Source organism: Hippoglossus hippoglossus, chromosome 9 (assembly GCF_009819705.1).
Source record: "Hippoglossus hippoglossus isolate fHipHip1 chromosome 9, fHipHip1.pri, whole genome shotgun sequence".
NCBI lineage: Eukaryota > Metazoa > Chordata > Actinopteri > Pleuronectiformes > Pleuronectidae > Hippoglossus > Hippoglossus hippoglossus.
The window spans coordinates 785,807-804,732 of NC_047159.1; the positions used below are offsets into that span (position 1 = coordinate 785,807).

Below are 18,926 nucleotides of genomic sequence, written 5' to 3' on the forward strand. Positions count from 1 at the left end.
AGCTGAAAAGATCATTTACATCTGCGTCGACACCAAAGGCCCCATGTTGTTTTCAAATGTCAATGTTACATTTCAGGGCAACAGCTCGATGGACCCCGTTCAGGAAGGTGCACGTCAGGGCTCTGGGTAGGGTTCTGCAAAGGGTTCTGCAAAGGCTTCTGGGTAGGGTTCTGCAAAGGGTTCTGGGTAGGGTTCTGCAAAGGGTTCTACAAAGGGTTCTGGGTAGGGTTCTGCAAAGGGTTGTGAGTAGGGTTCTGCGTAGAGTTCTGCGTAGGGTTCTACAAAGGGTTCTGGGTTAGGGCTCTGCGTAGGGTTCTGTGTAGGGTTCTGCAAAGGGTTCTACAAAGGGTTCTGCGTAGGGATCTGCGTATGGTTTTGCAAAGGGTTCTGGGTAGGGTTCTGCAAAGGGTTCTGGGTAGGGTTCTGCAAAGGGTTCTGGGTAGGGTTCTGCAAAGGGTTCTGGGTAGGGTTCTGCAAAGGGTTCTGGGTAGGGTTCTGCAAAGGGTTCTACAAAGGGTTCTGGGTAGGGTTCTGCGTAGGGATCTGCGTAGGGTTCTGCAAAGGGTTCTGGGTAGGGTTCTGCGTAGGGATCTGCGTAGGGATCTGCGTATGGTTTTGCATACGGTTCTGTGTAGGGTTCACGTCAACAGCTGGAAAGATTTTTAATCGAAGCTGAACGCCGTCGTTTGTTTTTCAAAGTTCAACAGAAATGTTTTTCCATCAGTTTTCTTTCATTCAGCGTGAGAGCGATGCATTGTGGGAAACTGAGTCCACAGTGGTGAGCAGAAGTGATTACAGACAGACTCTGTCTCCGAGCTCTGGTTCCACGTTTGTTATTGTTCAGCGCACAGACCAGGAGTGTGTGTGTGTGTGTGTGTGTGTGTGTGTGTGTGTGTGTGTGTGTGTGTGTGTGTGTGTGTGTGTGTGTGTGTGTGTGTGTGTGTGTGTGTGTGTGTGTGCAGTGTACATAGATAACACAGGGCAGTGGCTTTTGCTAAAATAGAAAGAAAAACAAGGAGATAGTTTCACCGCCACAGTTCAGATTCGAGAATCAGCCGATGACAGTTGAAAGTTTTTAAACTTTTAAAAATTCAGTCATTAAATTTTTCATTATTTCATTATCATAATGAGTCACTATTGAACGTGTCACATACAATAAGAGTATGTGGACAGCGGAACATGTGATCAGTCTTTCAACCGCCTGGTGCAGCTGATGTTGTATCTTTTAAAATCGTGGTCGTGTGAGATCAACAGTAAAAACCAGTTCAACTTCAATCAACACTATAAAACTTTTCTACCTTAAAGCAGCAGATTAAAACGTGTTGTGATCATTCCATAGGACACGAGGAAGAAATGGTGAAACTGTTCCGAGTATCTATATGATGTTATTTCACCTGAGACAAGAGGGACGTTATCGCACCTCCTCCACCTTCACCATGTTGACTCTGTGCTGTCCTCTAGTGGACATATTGCTAAACTGTCATGCCAACTGAAGCTACGTGGGCAGTGACGGTTACAAGGTTTGAATCGGACGAATCTCTCTTCGTACGTAAAGTCCAAATAAATGAGCCTTAATGCTGAACTGAGATCAGTTAAAAAGACTCTGAAGTTATTAAAAACCAGAGTTTATCTCCAATATTCAGCAGGAAACTTTGAAATATGAAGAATTCTGAACAGAGTTTGGTGGATTTGTTACAGCAGCAGCTCTTCTGGGTCAGGAAGCAGAGGATCATGGGTAATATCCAGAGGGACGACGCAGTCACTTCATTGCTCGGACACGGAGCCCAACAGAACTGATCCCAACGTGTGGCTGCAGAGGGCGCTGCTGCTCAGTAACAGGTGTTGACTTAACGATTCTGAATCTAAATTAATTTTACTTTCCTGTGGAGTTTTTATCAAAACTAATTTGAATTGGTCCCTGGCTCTCTGAGGTCCCGCCCACCACTCTTCTTCTCGCTGTGTCGTTTTATCGTTTGACTCAAACATCCAGAGACTGAAGATTCAAACCTGATCTGAGTCTCACCAGAGTCGGAGTCAAACCTGAAACCAGAGAGGTCGACACGCCGCTGCTCTGAAGAAGAAGAAGAAGAAGAAGATGATGATGATGATGATGATGATGATGATGATGATGATGATGATGATGATGGCCTTAGTGATGCTGACAGTGGCGTTCTGTTCAGAGTGCGTGGTTTCCTATCGGTGATCCCAGGAGATGCAGGGGATTGTGGGAGGTGGAGTCCCGGCAACTGTCAGAAGAGACAGAACTTCTTCTTCATGTCGTTCCTCTTCCAGAGAGAGAGGCAGTCGAAGTCGTCGATGGACATCCCGAAGACACTGAAGAACTCCTCCTGAGAGAGGTGGCGCTGCAGCAGCCAGAGACACACAAACTACTGTCAATGAAACACAACACTTCCTTCAGGTGTTTCACATTAAAAGTCTACATGAAAAAAGAGGCGGTGGAGGGCTTTTATTGTGACAGTTTTTACCTCCAGTCTGGTTCTGTCCACACCAGGAGGCAGTTTGCTTCGTCCTCGCTGAGTCACCACCAGCGTCTCGTACGGGTAAACCTGCACACATCAGTCAGTGTGTTAGTGAAACTGTTTTCAGACTGTGGTCATGTTGTGTAGTTAGTGTTTGTCCTGTCGAGCAGCAGGTTGTCGGGTCCGACTCGTTGGGAACATCCAGGCGAGGGGCGGAGCCTGTAGAGCAGCAGGAGGCCGGACATGACGTATAAACTATAAAGCTGTGGAAAGATGAAAAGTTCCAGAAATGTCCTGATTAAAAACAAACCTGATGCTCCAACATGCTGGGAAGAGAGTTCCCTCTGTCCATCCTCGAGTCTCCGTTCTGCAGCGTAGAGTCCAACACATGAGCAGCGACTGAATGTTAATATTCACAGGAATATTCTCTTTCCCTTTTATCTTTGTTCTGAATGTTAATAAATGAGGAGTAACTGTATTTTTTGTATAAAGTTTCATTGGACTATAGAATTTATTGAATAACTCATGTTAAATATATCAACATAAAAACAAATAAAAACAATTTTATGAAAATAAATCTTATCAATAAAATATATGAAAACAGTCAGACTTTACCTGGAGACCTGCACGGACAGAAAGAGTTAAAGAAATATCAATCGTTAGCCTACAGATTTCATCACATAGATGATATACTGTATATATATATATATATATATATACAGATTTGAACATGATGCAGGTTTAAAGACTTTTTCAATAATAGCACATTTTTAAGCAGGTGTTGTTCATTACAATAAAAAAAAAATGTATTCAGATTAATGCCTTGACATAGAAAAGTATATAAATAAGAAAGAAAACAGTGACCAGACTCAATACAAATAATGATGTAGAATAATAGTTTGATCTAAAATCATTTTAGTCACTTTACCTGCAGGAGATTTGTGGGAGGAGCTGAACTCTGTGGACTGAAGCTGAAAACAAACACAAACATGGTCATGGCCACGTCAGGCGACTCTGCTCTGATTGGACGGTTGAGCGTTACTCACCCTGGAGAGGCCGGACTTAGAGGCGTCTGGGAAACAAACTGACCTGGAGGCGTTTGACCCTGGAGAGGAGGAGGAGGTAAAAGAAAAGAAAGAAGTCACAGGTCATCCAGGACTCGTTCACCCCTCCTCCCTCCCTTACTTCCTCTTTCTTTCCTACTTCCACCTCCCTCCTCCCTTCTTCCTGCTCCCCTCCCCTCCTCCCTCATGTTTACTTCCTACTTCCACCTCCCTCCCCTCCATCCTTCCTTCCTGCTCTTTCTTCTCTCCTTCCTGTGATCTGATCTTGATGAAGCTGTTAAACATTAATAAATAACATGGAAGTAAATATATGATAACAATTATTATAATTGTTCCTAAACTGCCTCCTGTTGTCTGCACCTATTCTGACCACTAGGTGTCCCCAGAGAGCTGATTGGTTCACACCCGGTTTTATGTGTGTGTGTGTGTGTGTGTGTGTGTGTGTGTGTGTGTGTGTGTGTGTGTGTGTGTGTGTGTGTGTGTGTGTGTGTGTGTGTGTGTGTGTGTGTGTGTGTGTGTGTGTGTACCAGTGTTTTGGCTGCGGTCCGGCAGGGAGCGAGTTTTCCTCCTCAGAGGAGTTGAAGATTTTTCCAGCTCCTCCTTTAGGATGATTTTACCAAGATTAGACTGAATCTGACAGAGAGAGAGAGAGAGAGGGAGAGAGAGAGAGAGAGAGAGACAGAGAGAGAGAGGAGAGAGAGAGAGAGGGAGAGAGAGAGAGAGAGAGAGAGAGAGAGAGAGAGAGAGAGAGGGAGAGAGAGAGAGAGACAGAGAGAGAGAGAGAGAGAGAGGGAGAGAGAGAGAGAGAGAGAGAGAGAGAGAGAGAGAGGGAGAGAGAGAGAGAGAGAGAGAGAGAGAGAGAGAGAGAGACAGAGAGAGAGAGAGAGAGAGAGGGAGAGAGAGAGAGAGAGAGAGAGAGAGAGAGAGAGAGAGACAGAGAGAGAGAGAGAGAGAGGGAGAGAGAGAGAGAGAGAGAGAGAGAGAGAGAGGGAGAGAGGGAGAGAAAATATTTATTATCCATTTATTAGAATTCAGATTTTTTTGCGTCTTTATCTTTCGTTCAGTCGGAGCTGATGATCATCTTTTACCTTGTTGAGTTCTTGTTTCTGAAGATTTCTGAGTCCCCCCAGTTCATCATCCTCCTCTTCATCTTCATCCCTCTGCTCCTTCCTCCTCCACTCCTTCTCTAGAGGAGGGGAGGAAACGACGATATAGAGGAGAGGAGCAGAAGTGAGGAGGAGAGGAAACAAGGAGAGGAGGAGGCGAGAGGACGGAAGGAGAAGAGTCAGATTGATGCAGGATTGAAAGAGTGTGTGTGTGTGTGTGTGTGTGTGTGTGTGTGTGTGTGTGTGTGTGTGTGTGTGTGTGTGTGTGTGGTTGTACCTATCACAGCCATGGAGGGGGGGCAGGGCCAGTAGTCGGTCTCGATCTTGGACGGCAGGTTTGGGTCTGGAGGTTGAGCTGCTGGAAACTTTGACGACTCGATGATCAGATCCTCAATCTGTTTCCCCTGAGGGACGACAGAGGACGACACGTCTGCACACACACAGACACACACACACAGACACACACACACACACACACACAGACACACACACACACACACAGACACACACACACACACACACACACACAGACACACACACACACACACACACACACACACACACACACACACACACACACACAGACACACACACACACACAGACACACACACACACACACACACACACACACACACACACACACACAGACACACACAGACACACACACACAGACACACACACACACACACACACACAGATTCATATGTAAATCTCAGTGAAGTGAAAATGCTGAAACTTCTTTAAAGTCAGTGAAACAAACCTTGTTTGTAGATCGGAGGCTTCTTATAGATGTTGGAACCATTTTCTAAATAAAAGAACATTTTACAATTAAATTCTTCTTCAAGAGATGAAAAATATTATCTGTCAAATTTGTTTGAATTTGGAATTTTTTCACGTGTAAATTAAATTAATTTAACTTAAATTAAAAAAAACTAAAGTCATTAACTATTATCGTATTTTTCCGGTTCTTTTATTTGCTAGTTTTGAATAACCAGTCGTTACCAGGCCTGTGGAAGTGCAGCACGGAGCTCTTGGTACCAGAGGAGTGTGTGTTCAGTGTGTGTGGTGTGTGTGGTGTGTGTGGTGTGTGTGCGCTGTCTGTTCTGCTGGTCGGGACGGTGGAACCGGGAGAGGAACCTCCGGGGGAACGGTTCTCCAGCCAATCCTTGGGCAGGTTCTGGACACAGAGAGGAAGATGGGGGTCAGAGGTCAGCAACACACACACACTTTATGATATTAAATCTTGATTTGTGTAAACCATTGTGTGTGTGTGTGTGTGTGTGTGTGTGTGTGTGTGTGTGTGTGTGGAACATCACAGTGTAAACAGGATGTGGGGGGTCTAACCTCTGGGGAGGGAGGAGGAGAGATGGAGCGAGGAGACAAAGACCTCTGCAGGACGAGAGACCAAAACATACTTAAAAAACATTAAAGTTAGAAACAGACTCAGAAAACAAGTAAAACACTTTGTTAATTTAAGTCAATAATAATAATGTTATTGTCCTTATTAATTATTGATGTATCATCTCAAAGCAGCTCTTACCTCTTATCTTATCTTATCTTATCTTATCTTAAAAAACTGTTCAGTTGTGATCTGTATCAACAGCATTTGTAACTTAGGACAAGATTTTAAACTTTATTAAATATCTACAAATAAAAAGAAAACTCAAATCGATCCAAATAGAACTGGAAAAAACACAATGAAGATATTATTATGTAAAATATAAAATAAATGTCGAGTTTAGTACAAAACCAAAGTGTGTTTGTTTTGTTCTGTTTTCACCGGTGAATATTCATGGATATTTGTGGCAGCTTCACAGTGTGTGTGTGTGTGTGTGAGCTGTTACATCACACACACACACACACACACACACACACACACACACACACACACACACACACACACACACACACACACACACACACACTTCACCTCTAGTGGACTGTAGCTGTAGTGCGGCTGGTAGATCATCAGGTCTGGTCGCTCGATGTCCAGAATGGCTTTGTCTCTCGGCAACGCCGCCAAGTCCTTGTAGCCGATAACCCCATCCTCCACTCGGACCTGGGGGGGGGGGGGATTAAAGATTACTGCCTCAAGATTAATCTGAAGGGAAATATAACCTGTGTGTGTGTGTGTCTCACCACGATGGCGGCAGCAGGGGATCCTGGGATGCCGGAGCCTCTCAGCGACAACACGCTCCCTGGGGACGTCTGAGCCAGCTGCTGCTCACACACACACACACACACACACACACACACACAGACACAGACACACAGACACACACACACACACACACACACAGACACACACACACACACACACACAGACACACACACACACACACACACACACACACACACACACACACACACACACAGACACACACACACACACACACACACACACACACACACACACACACACACAGGTCAGAGAGGTAATGAGGGAAATAAAAGACGTTCATGTTGTTTTACAGAAAATCACAGATGAAGAGTTTCTTTTTCATCTTTTTTGTTTTTCAAACCTTTATTGAACAAGACAAAAAGGTTCAGAGCAGCTCAGTGAGACGTCACATGTGATCGTCACAAGTGAAAGTGAAGTAAATGTGAGGTTGGTTACGATCCTGCTGTGAAGTGATGTCAGCGCTCAACTCTCACATTTACCTTTCAGCTCTAAACACAGAGACGTCAGGAGAAAATATCACAAACTGAATTTACCTTGGGCATCATCCTGACTGCTGATTGGTCCGTTCCTAAAAGAAGAACATACACAAGATGTCATTGGTTATAGAGTATCCGTACAAATATGTAAAGTATATTCTAGTAGATTTAAGTCCAGTTAAATTGAGAGTAAAAAAACAAACTAGAAACAGAAACACAACCTCAGATGCAATATGCACATGAACAGTAGGGGCAGTGTCGGGGCAGAGGGCCGACGAGCCAATAAATAGAAAATGTTGTGTTTGTACGATCAGATGATTGTGTGAATGTAAACAGTCGACACAACTGTGTGTTCACGTCTCTGCTGCAGAGACGGTTCCACATTGTCTGAGGTGAGAGGACGACACAAAGGGATTATTCCAGAGAGCACAGCTTTGTCCAACACACACACACACACACACACACACACACACACACACACACAGACACACACACACACACACACACACACACACACACACACACACACACACACACACACACACACACACACACACACACAGGTCAGGGTAACATGCGGTCAGTGACGGGAAAAGACTGCTCGTTTCAAAGCAGTGTGTGTGTGTGTGTGTGTGTGTGTGTGTGTGTGTGTGTGTGTGTGTGTGTGTTACCTCAGGGAGAATAGGGGATCATGTCTGTATCTGTTCGTCTTCAGCACCTGAACACAAACGTTAAAAACAAGTTGTGATGAATAAACCATAAACTGCTGATGAAGCAGAAAGGATTCAGTTTATTTTCTCTTTGAATAAACACAGATTGTGATTTTAAAGTTATTCCAGTGACTAAGGAGCTCGACTTTACACGATGGAGCAGTTTTTAGAGTTTCTGCTTCAGACTGTCTCTGCTGTATTGATCTCTGGTGTCACTGACTCTGAATAATTGATACGCTGGTTTGTGGTCGACTGAACGCTTCGCTCTGATTTCTGACGTCCTCAAACATCCGTCCTTCACAAAGGCGTCCTCTGTTCTGGGCTATGACTCTAAACATCCATTATATCTGAAGGACAGCCAAGAGACCAAAGCTGCATCACTGGAAATCTTTTATTTTCCTTCGGTACAAACTCCTGCTTCACTCAAACCCACGTACGTTTATTTTAAATACGAGTGGCGATAAAGTTTCCAAAAACTGTCCAAACTGAACTTTGGAGAAATGTTTCTGATATAATCAACAATTCAGTTCACCATCATCATCACTACCATCTGACATCAGACATCTCCACACAGAGAAGCAGTACCAGCCTTCACCAGAGAGGTCAGTGTGATCCATGTGTTCACTAATGAACCATCATGTTTCAGCTCTGACACGTTGTGGTAATGAAAAGATGATTATAGATGTAAAGATGTTATTAGCATCAACAGTTCATATAATAATAATAATAATAATAATAATAATAATAATAATAATAATAATAATAATAATAATAATATTTGTAGCTCTGGAGTCTGAGTCAATAATCTCATCGAGTAGTTTATGGAATCAGGTTTCATCTCTTTAAACAAAGATTCACTCAGTGAAGAGATTTTCTCAGATTTGACCTGAAACCTAAAGGAAGGAAATAAAATGTACAAAGTGAAGGAGGATTCAGAAAATGAGCAGAAAGTCTTTAAATCTGAAAAACTCACATGTTCACAGTCACAGGAGAAACTTCAGCTCTGAGTCTTTAGAGGAAAAACACACACGGTGTTTTCAAAGAGAAGCAGGGAGAGTTTACTTTCACATCTCGAACACGAAGCAAACACAGGAATCATGTGATCTGCAGGTGAGTCGAGCTTCAGTCCAGGTGAAGCTGCTGTTTAACACCAACTCGTTATCAGTAGAAACGGGAATGGACTCTTGAAGAAGGAGTCGTCCTTGTGTCTCCTTGTTTGTCGTCTCACACTGAAGCTCTGAGTCGATTTTCAGCTTTAGCTTTTACTTTCAGGGAGTCAACACTGTTGCTAAGCGATGACGCTGGCGAGAGACAAACTGCAGGAATCAGACGGACGTGTTTCTGTCGGAGGGACGTTTGTGTTTGACTCAATGAGAAACTGCTTCCTGGTTTTAAAAACTTCAGATAATAGTTATTCTTAAATAAACTGATGTTATTGAAATGTTGACGTCTGTGGTTAAGATTTAAATATCACCAGGGTTTCTGAAGTTTCTCTGCTGCTGAACCTGGTTTATTGATACACACAATTGGGGGGGGGCATACCACAGTGTGATTGACGGCTAGTACCGTCCAATGGGACAGGCAGCAGGTGCAGTGTCCTTCAGCTCTCAGTCAGGCTCCACCCCCACTTCTCCAAATATGGTTATTTCTGGTTTCAAATAACCAAGATGGCGCTGAACACAATGTATAAAGTGAAGTCCTGATTCGTGTTCATCCAGCAGATCTGCCGCTGAGTGTGGTCAGGTTGCTAGGTAACCGCACCCAGCCGTCCAATCAGCTGGCAGAAATGTGGCAGAGACAAAGAGGTGGATGCTGCACTGAAGAAGACCTCCAACCGTCAGACCACCCCGACTCTGCAGGTCCCCAATAACTGTCCATCACTTTGTCTCAACACGCTCACACTGCAGGGGTCACAGGCGCAGGTAAACCCCACCCGGCTGCCCCGCCTGGGAGGATAATCCAAGCTTCCACTGCCCCCCCCCCGGCTCAGCTGTAAATCAGTGATGTTGTAAATTAGTTTTTATTGGTGAATCTAACTTTGTCCACAGCATTTGGCAATTTCCTACATTTCCCAGAATGCCTGTCAACGACCCAGAGTGAAGAGGGAGCTGCTGGTTGTGTGTCGGAGGAGAGAGTCACACGAAAAACTGAAAACACAAACTATGTGTTCAGTTCAGAGAAAAATGAAATGAAATGTGATTTTTGACTTTAAGTCATGGCATTAATGTTTATATGAATATTAACCAGTAAACCAGCGATTGGACCACAGGACTCCACAGGTCTAAATAACCTCAGGAGTGGGTCGATGACCACCATATGTTTTTAAAATTTAAAAAACAAACGAACAAATGATTATTCTAAATAAATCTATTTATCCACATCCACCCAAACTCAGATCAACTGAATAAATATGTGAATAAAACTAAAAACCAATAAATAACTCCGTCTCTAGGACGAGTCGTCTGAGTTCCGTCCAACTTTCTCTCTGCGTTTGTACGAAAACACGTAAATTATCTTGTTCACTGCGGAGGTCGTTAGTTCAGGTCACTGCGTTTTCACACACACACAGAAAACACAAAGACGGCTCCTGAGAATCTGCAGTCGTTAGATTTATAACACACACACACACACACACACACACACACACACACACACACACACACACACACACACACACAAACTTCAACAACAGACTTCAAATGAGGTTTCACTCTAAATCTGTTTTCTAATCCGTGAAGTCTTGCTCAAACCAAGTGAATCAGCAGAACTGAGACAGTTTTCCAGTAAAGATGAATTTATCAGTAAATATTTTATGGCTCAGCCGCAGCAGCTGGTTAAACGTGTGGTAAACTAACTTTAAAAAACTCTAAACCAATTGAAAGTTGTGAAATGATGCGTTCACTTTCCAGATGTTTAACTCAAACCACGATTTCATATGAACCTTCAGCAAAGTGCTTCAAGGTAACGTTTCCTTTAGTCGCCTGTTGGTGGCGTCGCATCCTCTTTGTGCGTGTGCAGTGTTTGTCTGGAGAGTCAAAAGTGACTTTTTATCCAGTTTGAAGTCACATCTTTAGCAGAACCGCGATGCAGTTCAGCATCGTGTGACGTCACCACATTCAAATCGAATGATGAGTTGCTGTGTGAGTGCTGTGTTACTGTCCTGACTGGGACGCCACCTGGTGGCAGAAATCACACGTCACGTGTTTAAACCTAAGAACTAACTTCAGCAGCAGCAGCTTCTACAGGTCGAGTTGTAGAATCTAACTTGTACAAACCTCAGTCAAATCATTTATTTTATCTATCACGACTCCTGCACGCTCCTCCTCCTCTTCCTCCTCCTGCACGCTCCTCCTCCTCCTCCTCCTCCTCCTCCTCCTCCTCTTCCTCCTCCTGCACGCTCCTCCTCCTCCTCCTCCTCCTCCTCCTCCTGCACGCTCCTCCTCCTCCTCCTCCTCCTCCTCCTCCTGCACGCTCCTCCTCCTCCTCCTCCTCCTCCTCCTCCTCCTCCTCCTGCACGCTCCTCCTCCTCCTCCTCCTCCTCCTCCCAATGTTCCCGACTCATGTGAAACACGTCTGAAGCTGTAAGTGGGTCAGAGACTGAAAACTGCTGAGTCACTGCTTCACCCCCACAGCTGATTATTCACTTTCTCACTGTGACTCATCTTAAATAGTTTCCATTATTCATGAGTTTCTATTATCCACCTCATTGTTTATATTGTATTATATTTCCTATTGTTGGGTCCTGAACATAGACTGTAAACAAAGATGGACGTCGGTGTTTTTCCTCCTGTTGTAAGAATGTGGTGATGACGTCAGAGTCTGTGCAGTAGTGACCGCTCTCCACCAATCAGGAGTCAGTGTCAGCTGTCAATCATCACGTCTCCATCGTCATTTACAGTGTGTGGTCCTGAGCGGTGATCAGTTCATGTGCCCGTCTGACGAAAGCTTTAATCACAACACACACACACACACACACACACACACACACACACACACACACACACACACACACACACACACACACACACACACACACACACACACACACACACACACACACACACACACACACACACACACACACACACACACACACACACACACACACACACACACACACACACACACACACACACACACAGGAAGTCATACGACGCAGTTAGAGCGTGTGTGTGTATAATCATCGTCACGTTAAGTTGCAGGTTCAGTGTGAAGGAGTTAGTGACATTTCCAAAATAATAGAAACACATGTTATCACGTCTGTGTGTGTGTGTGTGTGTGTGTGTGTGTGTGTGTGTGTGTGTGTGTGTGTGTGTGTGTGTGTGTGTCTGTGTGTGTGTGTGTGTGTGTGCGTTGGCAGGCTCTTATCTCAGCTCGCAGGATGTGACCACACCCAGACCGAAGGTAACGGCTGCTGTCATTGGCCGACACGTACAACATCACATCGTCTGCGTAACGTCTTTAACTTGTTTGTTGTGATGTTTCCTTCTTTCCTTCCCTCCTTTCCTTTACAACGTCCTCCTTCCTTCCTACAACCTCATCCTTTCCTTCCTCTTGTCGTCCGTCCTCTCCTGCTTCCTCCTTTCCTTTGCTTCACCACTTTTTTCTTACTTTTTCCTTTCCTTCTCTTCTCTCCTACCTCCTCACTTCTTTGTATATCTCCCTTGCCCGTCTGTCTCCTCCTTTCCTTAGCTCACTATATCCTTCCATCCTTAACTCCCTTCTTTCCTTCTTTCCTTGCTGAGCCCCCTTCTTTTCCTTTCTGTTTTCCATCTTCTCTTATGTTCTTCCTATGCCTCCTCCTTTCTATCATGCGTTTCCTTCCTTTCCTTCCTCCCTATCCTGCTGGCCATATTTCTTTCATCCTACCTCCTACCACCTCCATTCTTTCCTTCCCTCAATTTCCTTCCTTCCCTACTCCCTCATCCCTTCTCTCTTTCTCTGCCACAGTACAGTTACCATTGAATCTGTGTTTCTGTTGTCATGACGACAGCAGGGATTTCATGGATGCTCCAAAATGCCAGCTGCTGACGGAGGACCCCCATCGTCGTCATGACAACAGAAAGACAGGTGATGCATCCCTGACAAAACCTGAAGTTCCTGCTGCCGATTCATGAAGTTCTTCTTTCCTTTTCTACGTCCTCCTCTCCTTACATCCATCCTTCTCTCCTTCTCCTCTATATTCCTTCCTAATCCCTCCTTCCTTTCTTTCTTTCTTTTAGTTCCCAGCTACCTCCTTCCATCCTTACTCCACTTGTCTTTGCTTCCTCGTTTTCCTTCACTCTACACTTCTTCATTTGAGCATTTAACCAATATGTTCCTTATGTACACCCTCCTCCCTTCCATACTTCTTTCCTTTCCTTTTCTTGTTGCTGTAGTCATTCTGTCCTTCTACTATTTCCTTTCATACTTACCCTTTCCTCCCTCTTTACCACACACACTTTTCTCTTGTCTTTCTTCTTCCTCCTTTCCTTTTCTGCCTCCTTAATTTCTTCCCGCTTTCTTTTCCTTTGTCCTTCCCTAAAATGTCTTCCTCTCCAAACTGTCTTCTCCTTCTTTCCTTCTCTATCTGCAGCCTTCCTTTCCTTCATCCTTCTTTCCTTCTCTATCTGCAGCCTTCCTTTCCTTCATCCTTCTCTCCTTCTCTATCTGCAGCCTTCCTTTCCTTCATCCTTCTCTCCTTCTCTATCTGCAGCCTTCCTTTCCTTCATCCTTCTTTCCTTCTCTATCTGCAGCCTTCCTTTCCTTCATCCTTCTCTCCTTCTCTATCTGCAGCCTTCCTTTCCTTCATCCTTCTTTCCTTCTCTATCTGCAGCCTTCCTTTCCTTCATCCTTCTCTCCTTCTCTATCTGCAGCCTTCCTTTCCTTCATCCTTCAGGTCAGTGTCTCACTCAGACATTCGTGTTCACACATGCACCTCCTCTGGAGAAAGTGCAGGTCTGAAAGCAGCTTTAGTGACAATGAAACAGACGTTCTCTCGTCTGACAGATCATCGGATTCTTTTCTTCTGCAGTCACACAAATGTTTTATAGCTTTGAATGCTGACAGATGACAGATGAGAGAGGAAGGTGTTGTGCTGAATAAAGCTCGTCCATCTGTCATATCAGCAACTTAAAATTCCTGCAGTGATGGAGCTGACGGTGAGTGGACGGCAGCCTGAACGCCTGCAGCCAAAACAACACAGTGCAACACCACCTCCTCCAGCAGCAGCTCCACCGCTGGCTGAGCCCGTGGCCTCATTCCTGCAGCATCAACACCCCCCAGCCCCCTCGGCCCCCTGCTGTACACAGAGATAAGAGCCGAGGCCTCCGTCTGCCGCAGTAACACACTGGATCTGATCCGCAACAGTTTTTAAAAGAACATTCAGCTTTTTCCAACCTGAGGATTAAACAGCTGCAACACAACATGAGCCGTCACAACAGAAACAAACCGAGCTCCGACCTCTGAAGGTTCCCAACCTGAGGGTCGTGACCTCTGAAGGTTCCCAACCTGAGGGTCGTGACCTCTGAAGGCATCGCATGATGAGTCTGAAATGTCATGAGATGATGAACAGGAGAAAAAAACTTTAAAAAACTAATTTCTTCAACTCAAAGTTTAACTGTTAATCATTGTTAAGTTTGTGTTTCTCAAGTAGAGAAGCAGCAGGAGAATGTCCGGCTCCGATTCAGTCGAGTGGTGGAGCAATAACACGTGTCTCCATTATAATCATCGTCACGTTAAGTTGCAGGTTCAGTGTGAAGGAGTTAGTGACATTTCCAAAATAATAGAAACACATGTTATCACGACGCATTAACGAAAAACAACGTCCTGCAAAACGATGTAACAGCTGAATCAACAAAGTTTAAATAAAAATGATAAAACATGTCATGAAGGAGGATGTTGTGTTCGAGGGACGTCTATGTGAAAACAGTGTGTGTGTGTGTGTGTGTGTGTGTGTGTGTGTGTCAGTGTGTGTGTGTGTGTGTGTGTGTGTGTGTCAGTGTGTTACAGCAGCTTCCTGTACTGTGGCGTGTTTGGTGTTCAAATCACTGATTGCTCCTTTAACTCCTCAGGTGCAGCAGCTATGACAGATATGTGGTTGAATGGGAGTGTGTGTACTCGTACGGTCCCTGAACGTCTCTCCGCGCTGCGTGGGCGCTCTCTCTATTTCTGGACTCATGAGTCATCTTCACTCGTGTTATACAATAGAAAGTTGGACTGCAGCACAAACAGAAGCAGCTGAGTGGAGCTGATGGTCGAGCTCAGTCCGACTCACCAGAACCAGACGTCTCAACTCATCATTCATGTCCAATCAATCATTGAAACATTTAGACTCAGGACCTTCAGTGATTGGATGAAGTCGTGTGTTCAGCTGCTGTTACACAGTGTTTATCATCTGCTGCTCTCAGGGGGCGTCATGGTGGTAAAGTGGTTCGCACTGTTTGACTGAATAGAAGATTCACATCCTGGTTGAGGTCTGTGTGTGAGTTTCTCCAGCTTCCTCCCACAGTCCAGGTTGGACTTAGATTAACTCTAAATCTTCTAAATGATTGTTTTTCTGTGTGTGTGGCTGGCTGCATCTCTCCTCATCACAACCATTAGTTATGAATCAGTATCATCACATCAATCAATCACTTCACCTGCTTTCAGACCCGCACAGGTTCCTGACCTTCTCCTGCAGCCTCCTGGTAACATGTGTGTAACATGTCCTTGTGAGTCCATGTGAGGAAACAGCAGGACAATGTGTGGAAGCTTCCCAGAGAGCGAGTGGACGTGTTGATGAGGTTTCTAACACGTGACGGACGTGGAACTGGAAGAACACAAAGATCTCAGGATGAAGAAGAGGAGCCGTACACGTAGAAGACGAAGACGTCCACTTGGAAACACGAGGAGGTTCCAGATCTTTTGGTGCTGAGGGCCGACGCCGGTGTGGATGTCCACACAATATTTTACACAGTTCATGTCTGTTCATGACTTTAGACGACATAACTACGTCTTCACCTGCAAATGTCAGGATTCAAGGGGACTTGCTTGTTGTCCCCCACGTGACTGTCCCCAAACGGACCACCGACAAACACATCATCATCTCCTTCATCATAATCATTGAGCATTTCTGCAAAGACACATCATGATTTCAGTCATTGAGACTCAACAGTTCACATCAACTCTTGTTCATGTTTCCATGACGACGCCTCTCTCGTGGACGGGTCCCTCTCCAAACACAAACTATCTTTATTCTTCACATCAGCAGAAACTGTTTCAAGCTAAAGTTTCATCTCTCGGGCTCAGAGGATAAAGATGAATCAGACCAAAACAGAATAACTTTAAAGTTACTCTAGAAAATCTCTTTTTGACATTAGGCTGTAAAACAGCACGTAAACTGCATACGGTCGTTTTCTACACAAGAGATCATCTATATTCAGCTCCACACATTTCACATTTATCCACGAGCTGCAAACGTACATGAAGTTTCACGGAGACCCGTCAACTCATGAGTGACAGACAGATGCAGATGAGGAGACAAATTACAGGAAAAGAGTCATGTGATCTTCACCATGCGCTTGTAGAACATCTTCAGTTAACTCCACTGGAGCCACTAACTTCTCCTCTAGAGGACCACCAGATCCTCCTACAGGCCCGTTAGGAACCTCCTGAACAACGTCTAAGATTTCTTCAAGTACAACGTCAACCTCAAAGACTGTCTTGACCTTCTGAATGACCTCTTCAATCTTCTCATTGACCGCTCAAACTTCTAAATCCATATTCTTACACAACCTCCAGAACCTTCCCGAGGAACAACAGAACCTTCTTAATATATGTGTCCTGATTCAGGGGCCACATCCTTCGGAGGCTGCATTTAAAGACCAGACTCATCTCAGTTCATCACGCTGAAGAACGCACCTTCGTAAACCGAGTCCTACGAAGGATGTAGGACAAAGGCAATGAACCTCTTCAATTACTACATGAACCTTCTAAACAACCATAGAACAACCTGGAGGAACCTGGAGGAACCTGGAGGAACCTTCTCATTGAATTAAATAGAAACCAACATAAAGTGGATGGATGATAGATAGATAGACAGACAGACAGACAGATAGATAGATCGATAGATAGATCAATAGATAGATCGATAGATAGATAGATAGATAGATAGATAGATAGATAGATAGATGGATAGATTAGTGGAGGCCGGCCGGCAGATGTTGCACTGCTGGATGAGGAGGGGGTGTTACATAAAACCATCCTCCCTTCCTTAATCCTCTCCTCCATCCCTCTCCTCCTCTCCTCCTCTCCTCTCCTCCATCCCTCTCCTCCTCTCCTCTCCTCTCCTCCTCTCCTCTCCTCTCCTCTCCTCCTCTCCTCTCCTCCTCTCTCTCCTGCAGCCTCTAACACAATAACCACAGTGAGTAAATCATTTCTGAATCTGATGATTTCAAACGGTTCGTTTAATCACAGACAGTAGGGGGGGGGGGGGGGGGGGGAGGCTGCGGTGCCGTCAGCCCGGCGGCGTCACAAGCGCCAGCTCCCCCGGACAAGGTCGACCAGAGCCGGGGAGTGAGCCGGACCGAAGTCCCGCTGAAAACATCCGGATCCGGATGTTTTATATCTATATATCTATATATCCATATATCCATATATCTATATGTCAGTGTTTGAACGCAGTTACTCAGGAGAAGACGAAGTTCAGGATAAACATGTCGAGAATTCCTGTGAATCACTCTAATATAAGGACACGAGCTGTTTAATGCTGTTTCTGTATTAAACTCATGACATATGTATATCAATATATTATATAATCCTATCTATATAATTAAAGTTCAGGATCTTACCTGATGTTTGTCAGAAACATCCAGCAGCTCCGACATCAGCTGATCCTCACTGCGTCCCGAATATACTCACAGTGTGTGTGTCTGTGTGTGTGTGTGTGTGTGTGTGTGTGTGTGAGAGATAACAGCAGCATGTGTGTCTCTCTCTCTCTCTCTCTCTCTCTCTCTCTCTCTCTGTCTCTCTCTCCCTCTCTCTCTCTCTCTCTCTCTCTCTCTCTGTCTCTCTCTCCCTCCCTCTCTCTCTCTCTGTCTCTCTCTCCTCTCTCTCTCTCTCTCTCTCTCTCTCTCTGTCTCTCTCTCTCTCTCTCTCTGTCTCTCTCTCCCTCTCTCTCTCTCTCTCTCTCTCTGTCTCTCTCTCTCTCCCTCCCTCTCTCTCTCTCTGTCTCTCTCTCTCTCTCTGTCTCTCTCTCTGTCTCTCTCTCTCTCTCTCTCTCCCTCTCTCTCTCTCTCTGTCTCTCTCTCTCTCTCTCTCTGTCTCTCTCTCCCTCTCTCTCTCTCTCTCTCTCTCTCTCTCTCTCTCTCTGTCTCTCTCTCTCTCTCTCTCTCCCTCTCTCTCTCTCTCTGTCTCTCTCTCTCTCTCTCTCTGTCTCTCTCTCCCTCTCTCCCTCTCTCTCTCTCTGTCTCTCTCTCTCTCTCTCTGTCTCTCTCTCCCTCTCTCTCTCTCTCTCTCTCTCTCTCTCTGTCTCTCTCTCTGTCTCTCTCTCTCTCTCTCTCTCTCCCTCTCTCTCTCTCTCTGTCTCTCTCTCTCTCTCTCTCTGTCTCTCTCTCCCTCTCTCTCTCTCTCTCTCTCTCTGTCTCTCTCTGTCTCTCTCTGTCTCTCTCTCTGTCTCTCTCTCTCTCTCTCTCTCTCTCTGTCTCTCTCTCTCTCTCTCTCTCTCTCTCTCTCTGTCTCTCTCTCTCTCTCCCTCTCTCTCTCCCTCTCTCTCTCCCTCTCTCTCTCTCTCTCTCTCTCTCTCTCTCTCACTGGACCAGACCATTTGCACCAGAGGGGGGTGGAGTGTGTGCGTGTAACTATAATTTAACAATCGTTTGAATCAGCAGTGTGAGAAGTAAACTGCAGTAACCACAGAGTAAAAATACTCTGTTACAGTTAAAAGTCCT

At 45.0% G+C, this 18,926-nt stretch overlaps 1 protein-coding gene across 9 annotated transcripts; it reads right to left on the reverse strand.

Moving 5' to 3' along the window:
* Window positions 1-1,621: 1,621 nt before the first annotated feature.
* On the reverse strand, window positions 1,622-17,961 carry LOC117768362 (dematin-like). 9 transcript variants are annotated; one of them, XR_004615048.1, is made up of 19 exons: window positions 17,829-17,961; window positions 7,981-8,027; window positions 7,367-7,401; window positions 6,791-6,871; window positions 6,582-6,710; window positions 5,996-6,040; window positions 5,654-5,828; window positions 5,412-5,456; window positions 4,928-5,080; window positions 4,633-4,730; window positions 4,072-4,177; window positions 3,527-3,585; window positions 3,409-3,451; window positions 3,096-3,103; window positions 2,791-2,847; window positions 2,487-2,567; window positions 2,124-2,409; window positions 2,068-2,087; window positions 1,622-2,007 (listed from the first exon to the last, which is right to left on the reverse strand). XR_004615048.1 is itself a non-coding variant. In XM_034596640.1 (17 exons), exons 3-17 carry the CDS (start codon window positions 7,376-7,378, stop codon window positions 2,194-2,196), a joined length of 1,308 nt encoding a protein of 435 aa, XP_034452531.1. In that variant the 5' UTR covers window positions 7,379-7,401; window positions 7,981-8,027; window positions 17,829-17,961; the 3' UTR covers window positions 2,094-2,193. The 9 variants fall into 9 exon arrangements, 3 of the variants coding, with proteins under 3 accessions (XP_034452531.1, XP_034452533.1, XP_034452534.1); XR_004615050.1 differs by having other exon boundaries at window positions 2,068-2,084; window positions 2,121-2,409; XR_004615051.1 differs by having other exon boundaries at window positions 7,367-7,423.
* Window positions 17,962-18,926: the final 965 nt, after the last annotated feature.